At 42.1% G+C, this 12,903-nt stretch overlaps 1 protein-coding gene across 1 annotated transcript in view; it reads right to left on the bottom strand.

Moving 5' to 3' along the window:
• Nucleotides 1–12,903, bottom strand: part of FAM169A (family with sequence similarity 169 member A) — a 90,023-nt gene that overhangs the window by 24,290 nt on the left and 52,830 nt on the right. The window contains exon 6 of the mRNA XM_023207984.1: nt 5,050–5,229. Coding sequence (XP_023063752.1) covers nt 5,050–5,229 — 180 coding nt within the window. The remainder of the gene's footprint in view (nt 1–5,049; nt 5,230–12,903) is intronic.

Below are 12,903 nucleotides of genomic sequence, written 5' to 3'. Positions count from 1 at the left end.
GAAAAGCGGAGTTAATTGTTTAATGGGAGAAAGTTGATGTTGTGGATGACTGAAAAGTTTTGGATATAGACAGTGATGATGGGTACAAAACACAGTGCATAAGAGCCACTGAACTGTTCACCTACAAATAAGGTATTATATATAATTTTTTACAACAAAAAGTGGTTTAAAAAACAAGAAAGCACACTAAATAATATTTTATTATGTTTACAGACATAAATATGAAACAATAAGCAGGAAAATAAACACTGACTTCAGGAGTGCAATTATCTCTGGGGAGGAAAGGAGAAAAGAGAATGGTCTTAGGGAAGAGTTCAAAGAGAACATCAATTGCTTCTTTTATTACAATCAATGAACACTGTATTTAGTTCTCTCTTAAACTAAAACAAATATAGCAAAATCTTCACGTTTGTTCAATCTAGACTTGGTACGGAAATTAGGACACTAGTCTATCATTTTTTTCCCTGTATATTTGAAAATATTTCTCATACGTTCTGGGTTTAGTTTCCAAAACTAAAAGGAAGGAAGAAGCTGGAGAAAACCAAGGCCACAAAACAAAACAAAAAGGCATGGCTAATAAACCAACTGTTGAGATAAAATAGAACACTGATAAATACTTCCAAAAGGAAAGAAAAAAGGAGAAAGAACAAATGGGACAAATAAAGAATAAATAGTAGGATGGGAGATTTAAACATTTAAATATCAAAACTTACTTGCAAAAAATGCACATGGACTAAAGAAAACATTAAGAAAATGAAAAGGACATGAGAAACAATTAACAATACACACATATAACAACTCATATCCAGGATACATTAAGAACTCATAACTCGGCTGGGTGCGGTGGCTCACGCCTATAATACCAGCACTTTGGGAGGCCGATGCGGGCGGATCACGGGGTCAGGAGATATAGACCATCCTGGCTAACACGGTGAAACCCCATCTCTACTAAAAAATACAAAAATTTAGCCGAGCGTGGTGGCAGGCACCTGTAGTCCCAGCTACCCAGGAGGCTGAGACGGGAGAATGGCATGAACCCGGGAGGCGGAGCTTGCAGTAAGCCAAGATCGTGCCACTGCACTCCAGACTGGGTGACAGAGCGAGACTCCATCGCAAAAAAAAAAAAAAAAAAAACTCATAACTCAATAAGAAGACAAGCAATTCAATACAACATAAGCAAAAGATGTGAACACACATCTCACTTGTTCTGCTCTTTTTTAGGGTAGATGATTATCCAATAATTACATGAAGAGATACTCAAAAATCTTTAGTCTTCAGAAAAATGCAAATTGAAACCACATAATGAGTGAGATATCATTATCCACTTACTACTAGGAATGACTAAAATTAAAGAGATTGACAAAATCAAGTGTTAGTGAGTATGTAGAGCAACCAGAACTTCCACATACTTATACTAACGGGAATGCAAAATGACATAACTACTTTAGAAAATGTTTGCAACTTCTCAAAGTTAAACACAATCATAAAACCCAGTAATGACACTCTTAGGTATTCGCTCCAAACAAATGAAAACAAATGTCCATCATACAAAGACATTTTCATGCAGCTTTATTTGTAATAGCCAAGAAAGGAAAAAAAACAAATGTCTATCAACAGGCAAATAAATTGTGGTATAATCAAAGTGAGCAATACGCAGTAAAATAATAAGAAATTAAAAAAGGAATGAAGTACTGAGACGTGCAACATCAATGAGCCTCAAAAATAAGATGCCAGATACAGAAGTTTAGATATCGCATATTTCCATTTTTCATGAAACTCTAGAAAAATCTAAGTGGTACTGACAGAAAGCATATCAGTGCTTGCCTGGAGTGAGTTTGGAAGGGAAGGAAGCTGGGGGACTGGTGCACAAAGGGAATAGGGAACTTTTGGAAACAAAGTTATTATCTATCTAGATTGTGTCTACAGTAGCTAGGGTCCATATGTTTGTCAGAAGTCATCAAAAATGTACCCTTAAAAATTGGTACATGTTATTGTATATAAATTATAACTTAATAGATATTTGCCTTTTTTTTTTTTTTTTTTTGAAACAGGATCTGAATCTTTCCCTGAGTCTGGAGTGCAGTGGCTCACTGCAGCCTTGAACTCCTGTACTCAAGTGATCCTCCTGCCTCAGTCTCCCGAGTAACTGGGACTACAGGCGCACACCACTAGGCCTGGTTTTCTTTTTTGTCTTGAGACAGAGTCTCACTCAGTCACCCAGGATGGAGTGCAGTGGCACAATCTCGGCTCACCACAAATTCTGCCTCCCAGGCTCAAGCAAAATCTGGTGACTCAGCCTTCTGAGTAGCTGGGATTACAGACATGTGCCACCATGCCCAGCTAATTTTCGCATTTTTAATGGAGATGGAATTTCGTCATGTGGGCCAGGCTGGTCTTGAACTCCTGGCTTCAAGTGATCTGCCGGCCTCAGCCTCCCAGAGTGCTAAGACTTTATGGGAAGATAGAAATTAGCTGATAATCATCTGTAAATCATTTGGTATTCAATTGATCTATCATTAAAATCACAGAAGAGAGTAAGTACTAAGGGATTCTGCCTGCAGTTGATGTCTCTGCATCTCTCCTCAAATTCAGTAAAGCACTAATTAGGGGGTAATGCATTTTAGGATTATCCAAGGGCACACAATGCCCATCCCACTCTCATGTATGGATTTAGACAGAAAATATGATTCAAGATGGGCATCCAATTCAGTACTTGGTTCCTGTTTTCTGGATTGCTTTTGATATTAAAGAAGGTGCGGAAAATTTGGAATAAAAATATATTCAGTGGAAATAAATGTCTACTGTTAGACTGAAATCAATAGTAAATAATACTTCAAAAGAGTTTCTAGGTTAATTACTATCCAGCATTAAATCTTACCTCATTGAGTAGTTGTATACCTTTACACAAATGCAAAACCAAACCCACTAATGGTTTTAAATCACCACCAAGTGATATGTCCATAAAATGGAATATGGCATTGAAAATAAATGGAACTATATGAATCTATATGGATGAATCTCACAAATATAAAGATGAGTAAAGAAAGCAAACTGCAGAATTCATACAGTACATATTTAAAGTTTTTAAATATATAAAGTAACCTGATCTACTGTTTGAGAATACACACATATGTATTACAAGTCTAAGAAATGTATGAGAAAAATAAAGCCAAGCTAGGTACAGCACTCATCCCAGGGAAGGGAAATGAGTCTAATTGGGTAGAGAAGTACACAGAAGGCTTCGACCATATTGGCAACAAGCCATTTCTCATGGATAGTACATGCTGACATAGTACATGAGAATTTGATATCTTATTTTTATATCTTTTTAGTTTTTTGAGATAAGCTCTCAATTTGTCACCCAGACTGGAGTGCAGTGATACAATCTCGGCTCCTTGCAGCTTCGACCTCCTGGGCTCAAGTAATTCTCCAGCCCCTCAAGTCACCAGGACTGCAGTCCCTCAAGTCACCAGACTACAGGCACAAGTCACCACACCCAGCTAATTTTTTATAGCAATGGGGTTTTACACCATGTTGTCCAGGCTGGTCTCGAATTCCTAAGCTCAACGATCCACCCACCTCGGGCTCCTAAAGTGCTAGGATTACAGGCATGAGCCACCATGCCCAGCCAATGCCTTACTCTTTAAACTTTTTTTTTTCAATTGAGGTGAGGTCTCACTATGTTGCCCAGACTGGTCTCAAACTCCTGGACTCAAGCAATCCTCCCACCTCATCTTTTGGAGTAACTGAGATAACAGGCATACACCACCATTCCCAGTTTCTTTATTCCTTTTTGTATGTCTGAAATTTATTTTTGTTAATTTTAAAAGCTACCATAAACAAATAACACCCCCCACTCCGCCGACCAAAATGGTCAAAGGATCTGAAAAGATTTCTCCAAAGAAGATATACAAATGACCATTAAGCACATGAAAAGATGTTCAACATCAAAGCAAAGCAAAACTATAAGATGTCCCTGCACATCCACTAGGATGCCTGCAATAACATATACAGAAAATAACAAATGTTGGTGAGGATGTGGAGGGCTATAACACACAGATAACAACAAACGTTGATGAGGACGAAGATGTGGAGAAACGGTAACCCTCGTATAACATTGCTTATGGGAATGTAAAATGGAGCAATCACTTTAGAACAAGCTGTGGTACAGCCATACAATGGAATATTATTCAGTCATAAAAAGAAATTAAATAATAATTTATGCTAACCATGAATGAACCTTAAAAACATGCTAAGTGAAAGCAGCCAGACACAAAAAGTCACACGCTGTATGATTCCATTTATATGAAAAATGTCCAGAATAAGTAAATCCACAGAGACAGAAAACAGATTAGTGGTTGCTACAGGATGAAGGGGAAATGGACAGTGACTGCTAATTGGTACAGGGTTTCTTTTTGGGGTGATAAGAATGTTCTGGAACTGCTGGCTATGATTGAACAATTATGAATATACTAAAAACCACTGAATTGTACACTTTTAACAGGACAAATATTATGGTATTTTTTGTTTTGGTTTGGTTTTTTTTTTTTTTTTTTAGATGGAGTCCTGCTCTGTTACCCAGGCTGAAATGCAGTGGCATGATCTTGGCTCACTGCAATCTCTGCCTCCCGGATTCAAGCGATTCTCCTGCCTCAGCCTCCCAGGTAGCTGAGATGACTGGCACGCGCCCCATGCCTCGCTAATTGTTTATTATTAGTAAAGACAGAGTTTCATCATGTTGGCCAGGCTAGTCTCAAACTCCTGACCTCAGGTGATCCACCCGCCTGAGCCTCCCAAAGTGCTGAGATTACAAGTGTGAGCCACTGTGTCCAGCAATTTTATGGTATACGAATTACATTTAAAGTTTTTTAAGACTACCAAAACCCCAGAGAACAAATACGTAAGGGCATATTTGCAAAATTAAGTTCTAGAGAGCCAAAGGTTCCAAATTTATGTGATACTGATACATATACATTTACAGTATTCTGGAGAAACAAGTCAGAAGTGACACAAAGACAAGATTATCATTTTTTAACTTAGTCCATTTACCTGTGTACATGAGAGAAGACAGCGGATACCGCAAGCCAAGTGCATCTTCTGTAAAGGAATCAACAAAGTCCTCCAGCATGTGAAGCCCAAAATCTTTACCTCTGCATTTCTTTCTTAGAAACATTGTATCAAGAACTGGCAGTTGGTAACTTTGGGTAAGAAAAGAGGCACATATGCTTCCTGCAGTAATAAGAACAGAAACCCAATAATTTTTCACATTAAATATACATATATACATTTAGTGACATGAGTTAACAGTCTTTCCAAAAATGTTTGATTTTTTTCCCATATCAAACAATGTTAAATAATAAATGTTATAATATAAAGTGTTTTTCAGCTACTATTAGACATTATAATGTATACATGTAATAATGAAAGGAGTGATGTATTTTATGTTTGCTAATAGTATCATCAAACACAGGACAAACAAACAGCTCAGTACCATATTCTAAAATACGTACTTCATTATATGTATTATATGTACCATCACTGTCTATAGACTTAAGCAACTTTAAAACTCATCAACTATTGAAATTTCAAATTTGAAGAGTATTTCAAGCCTATCATTCCAACCTTAGTACCTGGATATCCTTTTTTTTTCTTTGAGGATGTCTCTGATCTGCATTTTATTTCATTTTTTTAAACATTCATATTTTCCCTCTACATTGTTCCTAATGAGTACCAATTCATTTTTATCTACTTGATGATAGTAAAGAAGTGAATTAGTTCTCCAATTTTTTAAGGACTGTAGATAGGGACGAATTGGAAACATTTGTCTTAGACATGGATATAATTTCCTGTAGATACAATGCTAAATACATTTTGTATGTTTAAAGTTAAACAGGAGAAATAATTTGCAGTGTCTATATATCTCTCTCCTTGTTATACAGCCATGCTGATGTGTCTTTTAAGAACCCTGCTCTATATCTGGGTTTTGACCATTCCAATACATGTATTAACTCCTTTAATATATCAAGGTAGTTTACAAGTTGAGGGAACGTGGTGGTGTGTCATACTTCCTGTTAATAGTAGAATTCATAGTTATCAGTCATTATTCTATCATTTTTGCCTCAAATAAAATAATCTATTATTCTCAGATTATTCATACAATTTTGGATAACTCCAATAATGTAGTTCAAGTAAGAAACAAAATGTCAAATAAACACCTCACAAATTGTCTTACCAATCATATCATTTAATGAGTCGATCAATATAACAACTTTTCTTCAGTTCAACCAAGTGATCTGAATTATTTATGACTGAATTGGATTACTAACGTAACCTTCCGGAACAATCTCTGAGACTACCAACTAATTTAAATTTAGAATAGGTAATGCATATGGTAATATACTTACATCTTTTTATTTTCTTTTTTCTTTTTTTTTTTTTTTTTGAGATGAAATTTCACTCTTGTTGCCCAGGCTGGAGTGCAATGGTGCGATTTTTGTCTCACTGCAACCTCCACCTCCTGAATTGAAGCAATTCTCCTGCCTCAGCCTCCCAAGCACCTAGAATTACAGGCTCCCGCCACTACACCCAGCTAATTTTTGTATTTTTAGTAGAGACAGATTTCACCATGTTGACTAGGCTGGTCTTGAACTCCTGAGCTCAGGTGATCAGCCCCGCCTTGGCCTCCCAAAGTGCTAGCATGAGCCAATGCACCCAGCCAATATACTTAGATTTTAACTGCTGACAGTTAGGCTATATCTAAGGGTCTAGATTTCTTGTATGAATCTAACAAGTAATCTTGTCAGAGGTGTTTGAACCAGCACAACTCATTCTTAAATAGGAGCTGGGTAAAATGAGGCTGAGACCTACCGGGCTGCATTCCCAGACAGTTAAGGCATTCAAAGTCACAGGATGAGACAGGAGGTTGGCACAAGATGCAGGTCATATACACCTTGCTGATAAAACAGGTTGCAGTAAAGAAGCTGGCTAAAATCCACCAAAACCAAGATGACAATGAGAGTGACCTCTGGTCGTCCTCACTGCTACACTCCCATTAGCACCATGACAGTTTACAAATGCCATGGCAACATCAGGAAGTTACCCAATATGGTCTGAAAAGGGGAGGCATGACTAATCCACCCCTTGTTTAGCATATCATCAAGAAATAATCATAAAAATGGGCAACCAGCAGCCCTTGGGGCTGCTCTGTCTGTAAAGTACCCATTCTTTTATTCCTTTACTTTCCGAATAAACTTGCTTTCACTTTACTCTATGGACTCGCCCTGAATTCTTTCTTGTGCAAGACCCAAAAACCCTCTCTTGGACCCCTTTCTGGTAACAGTCTCATTAACAAGCTAACGCAACCATTATGTTTTTAATACCTTGAAACTGAGGGGTTTTCATAGTAACAACAGTACTCATCACAAAATTAAGAGACATTACTTTATAAGTAGTAGTAGTCAAGTTTGAAGTACAAAGCAAAAATGAATGAGAAGAGAAAGCGCTGTCTAGTTCTAGTTCTCAATACAAAGTCTGAGGATCTACGGTTGTTCATTACTCTGCATGTTTCAGGCTCCTTACAAAAGAATACTACTTATATGCAGAAAGTTCCTCATAAATTGATTTTTTTTTCTATTTTCACAGAAACATTCCTTCTAGTAGAGAAAAGGGAAATTCCAGCATCTCAGACTAGTGTTAAAACGGCCAGTTTATGGAACAAGCAACGTGTTCACAAAGTTTAAATGTCTTCTACTGTAAGGGCTAAAAGACCAAAGAAAAAAAAAAAGAAAGAAGAAATAAAAACTAAAAGGCAGAAATGAAATCCACAGGCAGACAGCCCGGGCGGCGCCCTGGGCCTGGTTAAAGATTGACCCCTGACCTAACTGGTTATGTTATCTATAGATTCCAGACGTTGTATGGATAAGTGTTGTGAAAGTCCCTGTCCTGTTCTGTTCTATTCTGATTACCGGTGCTTGCAGCCCCCAGTCACGTACCCCCTGCTTGCTCAATTGAAACCACCCCCCTCCCACCCATGGTTAAGCAAGCAGTGTGTCTAAAAAAAAAAAAAAAAAACCCAGACATTTGTGGTTTAGTACAAGGGCGGGAGCCAATCAGAAATTGCCAAATATTCAACTTCAAATGTCAACCTATCACAAGCTTATACCTGTAAAAATCCCCTAATCTTCTGTACCCTGTTTGTGCCTTACTATAAAAAGTAGGCTTGAGCTGTGCTCGGGACCTCTCTCTCGCCCTCCTGACTACGCCAGTACGGAGAGAGGTCCGGGTTCGAACCTGCAATAAAGTGATCCCGGTCGCTTGGCTTTGACTTCAGTTTCTGGTGGTCGTCTTTGAGGGGGGTCTCGGAACTCAGGACACAACATTTGGGGGCTCGTCCGGGATTCCCCCCGAGCCCACCAGACTCCAGGTCAACGGGTCATCACTAATCAGTAAGTAAGCCGGCTTTGTCTCTGTTTGTCTTTTTCTCTCTGAGGAATCCCGCGGGATCTGTACTGAGGTTGGCATAGTCTTGGTGGATGCGCTAAAAGACAGCCACCAGGGACCGGTAGGAGACGTCCTCCGGTGCCCATCTGGGGCCTCTGTATTCTGTTGGCCCGTCTGACTCTGATCGGGAACTAAACCCGAAACGCGCTTGCGGAACTGTTGTCTGTTGTTGCTGTTGTACACTGTTACTTGTTTAGAACTCACTTTCACTTTTCAGGTGCCACTGGACGAGAAAAAAGTTACTTCAAATCCTGTTACTGATATTTCTCTGTATCCCTTTCTCTACCTCCCAGGGGTTCCTGAAATGGGCGGCGCCCAGAGTAGGCCACTCTCTCCCCTTGTAAATAACTTTAAAGATGTCAAAGCTAGGGGCTATGACCTTAGTGTAGAGCTAAAAAAAAGGAAAACTGATAACCTACTGCCATTCAGAGTGGCCCACTCTCGGTGTAGGGTGGCCTCCCGAGGGAACATTTTGCCTCCCTATTATCACTAAGGTAAAAACTAAAATTTTCCTACCAGGACGTTCAGGGCATCCTGATCAGATCCCCTACATCTTGGTATGGCAAGACCTTGGGGAAAATCCGCCACCCTGGCTAACTCCTTTCGTACTGGCCCCAGAGCCATGTAAAGCACTGGTCGCACGACCAGTGGAAAACTCTCACAAGCCAAGAACACCATCTGCACCCCTCCACCCTGTGTTGTCTGAGAGTCAGGACCCTCTAACCTTAGAACACCCACCCTATCTCCCTCATCCCGGTCCTCAACCTCAGGCCCCACCAGCGGCCCTCCCCGGAGGACACGAGGAACGGGAGGCAGCGGCCGCACCAGTGGCAATCGAAAACGAAAATAGTTCCGGGGGACCAGCGGGACGAACGCGCGGACGCGCCCAAGGTGAGACAGTCCCACGGCCCCCCGATTCCACTTTAGCACTCCCCTTAAGAGAAATAGGACCCCCTGATGATACGGGTAACCCTAGGCTCCAGTATTGGCCATTTTCCACCAGCGATTTATATAATTGGAAAACCCAGAATGCCCAGTTCTCAGATAACCCCAAAGACTTAACGGCCCTTCTAGACAGTGTCATGTTCACCCACGAGCCCACTTGGGATGACTGTCAGCAGCTCCTCCGGATACCGCTCACAATGGAGGAGCGGGAAAGAATACAGGTTGAGGCCAGAAAACTGGTTCCTGGAGACGACGGCCAGCCGACAGCCAACCCTGACCTCATCAATGCAGCCTTCCCTCTGACCAGACCCAGATGGGATTACAACACGGCAGAAGGTAGGGGAAGGCTACTCTTTTATCGCCAGACTCTAATGGCGGGTCTCCGGGCTGCTGCTCGTAAGCCTACTAATTTGGCCAAAGTATACTCTGTACTGCAGGGAAAGGCAGAAAGCCCAGCTGTCTATTTAGAAAGGTTAATGGAAGCCTTTAGGCAGTTTACCCCTATGGACCCAGAAGCTCCTGAAAACCAGGCGGCTGTTGTTATGTCCTTTGTAAACCAGGCAGCCTCAGACATTAAGAAAAAACTCCAAAAATTAGAAGATTTAGAGGGAATTACGCCCCACATCCACTGGCTCTTAGCTCAAGGAGTTCTGCGCGCCTGTCATTCGCCGTGGAACACTCCCTTGTTACCTGTCCGTAAACCTAATAGTAAAGACTATAGGCCGGTGCAAGGTCTGAGAGAAGTCAGCAAAAGAGTCATGGACATACATCCCACTGGACCCAACCCATATACCCTTTTAAGTACCTTGGACCCTGAAAAACAATGGTATACTGTCTTGGATTTAAAAGATGCTTTTTTCAGCCTACCCTTGGCTCCCAAAAGTCAAGAGCTTTTTGCATTTAAATGGACAGACCCCGAGAGGGGTATAAACGGCCAGCTAACATGGACCAGATTGCCACAGGGATTCAAGAACTCGCCAACCCTGTTCGACAAAGCCCTCCACGAAGATCTGGGTGAGTACCGGTGGCAACACCCTGAAATAACCCTTTTGCAGTATGTTAATGATCTTTTAATAGCAGCTACATCTCCGGAAGCCTGTGTTCAAGGAACCGAAAACCTCCTAAACACTTTGGGGAGACCAGGGTACCGGGCCTCAGCAAAAAAGGCTCAAATCTGCAAATCAGAGGTGACCTATCTGGGATATCTATTAAAAGGGGGGCAACGCTGGTTAACCAGTGCCAGAAAAGGGACAGTCCTACGTATCCCTAGACCCCAGTCAACAAGACAAGTAAGAGAATTCCTGGGGTCGGCGGGGTTCTGTAGGTTATGGATACCCGGGTTTGCAGAGTTAGCCAAGCCCCTGTACCAGGCAACAAAAGAAGAGCAGCCCTTCAAGTGGACGGAAGAGGCTGAGTTGGCCTTCCAACAGATCAAAACCGCTCTGTTGTCGGCCCCTGCATTGGGACTCCCTGACGTCTCCAAGCCCTTCCACTTATACGTGGACGAAAGCAGGGGCGTTGCCAAAGCGGTATTAACTCAGTATTTAGGCCCCTGGCGGAGGCCGGTTGCATATCTGTCAAAAAAATTGGACCCAGTAGCTGCAGGATGGCCTCCCTGCCTCCGAAGAATCGCAGCAACCGCTTTGATGGTGCAAGATGCTGATAAACTGATCATGGGCCAGGAACTACGGGTCACTACTCCACATGCCATCGAAGGCGTTCTCAGACAGCCACCTGATCGATGGATTAGCAATGCCCGGCTCACCCACTACCAGGGGCTACTGCTAAACACCCTCAGGATAACCTTCCTGCCCCCAACAACCCTGAACCCTGCGTCACTACTGCCAAATCCGGACTTAGAAACCCCGTTCCATGACTGCTCCGAGATATTGGCCCAGGTGCACGGACTCAGGGAAGACCTGCAAGACCGCCCACTGCCCGACGCCGACCTCATCTGGTTCACTGATGGGAGCAGTTTCGTCTACCAAGGACAAAGGTATGCAGGGGCGGCGGTAACTTCAGAAACCGAAATAGTTTGGGCAGAGCCTTTGCCCCCGGGGACATCAGCTCAAAAAGCTGAATTAGTGGCTTTAACCCAAGCCAAATGGGAAGAGACCACAAACTGACAATATATACTGACAGTCGGTATGCTTTTGCTACCACCCACATACATGGGGCAATATACAGAGAAAGGGGGCTCCTCACGGCAGAAGGAAAAAATATCAAAAATAAGGAAGAAATCCTAGCCTTACTAGCAGCCCTTTGGGGACCCAGAAAGCTAGCAATAGTCCACTGCCCAGGACACCAAAAGACTACTGACTCAGTCTCCCGAGGAAATAACTTGGCCGATCAGACTGCTAAAAATGTGGCTAAAACTCTCACACAACTACTAGCCCTACAACTACCTGACCCGGGGCCCAAAGAGTTACCCCCAAACCCAGAATACTCAGAGAGTGACCTTCAGTGGATAGGCAAACTTCCCATGGCCCAAATCCTTAATAATTGGTGGAAAGACTCTGAAAATAACATCATACTCCCAGAAAAATTAGGACAACGAGTGTTAGAACAAATCCATCGGAGCACCCATTTAGGCTCGTGGCAAATACTGGACTTAATAAGACGCTCTAAACTAAAAATTAAAGACGCCTCCAGAAAGGCTGATCAAGTAGTCAAAAACTGTGCAGTTTGCCAACTCAATAAGGCAGGTAACCAACCCCAAAGCAGTGGAAAAAGGCAGAGAGGAGACAGACCTGGGGCCTATTTGGAAGTTGACTTCACAGAAATAAAACCAGGAAAATATGGATATAAATACTTGCTAGTCTTTGTAGATACCTTTTCAGGATGGACAGAAGCTTTCCCCACAAAGAGAGAGACTGCTGAGGTTGTGGCGAAAAAAATCCTAGAAGAAATCTTGCCCAGGTATGGATTCCCAGTTATGATAGGATCAGACAATGGGCCTGCCTTCGTCGCTAAGGTAAGTCAGGGACTGGCTTCCATTCTCGGGGCTGATTGGAAATTACATTGTGCATACCGCCCCCAGAGCTCAGGGCAGGTAGAAAGAATAAATAGAAGATTAAAAGAGACCCTAACTAAATTGACCATGGAGACTGGCGCTAACTGGGTATTCCTTCTCCCCTACTCTCTGTTCAGAGTGCGTAACTCCCCTTACAAATTGGGACTTACCCCTTATGAAATTATGTATGGTCGGCCTCCCCCTATCATCCCTGACCTGAAAGACAATCTCATCCAAGCCGAAGCCGGTAATAGTCTTAAACTCTTATTCTCCCTACAAGCCCTACAGAAAATTCATGAGGAGGTCTGGCCTAACCTAAGAAAACTGTACAAAACAGGACCTCCACCCGAACCATATCAGTTCCAGCCAGGAGATTGGGTTCTCATCAAACGCCATTGACAAGAAACCCTAGAACCGAGGTGGAAAGGACCGTTCCAGGTAATCTT

The sequence above is a fragment of the Piliocolobus tephrosceles genome, chromosome 4 (genome assembly GCF_002776525.5).
Source record: "Piliocolobus tephrosceles isolate RC106 chromosome 4, ASM277652v3, whole genome shotgun sequence".
Classification (NCBI taxonomy): Eukaryota; Metazoa; Chordata; class Mammalia; order Primates; family Cercopithecidae; genus Piliocolobus; species Piliocolobus tephrosceles.
The sequence above is the reverse complement of the archived record's forward strand: the minus strand, read 5'-3'. Positions and strand labels throughout refer to the sequence as shown.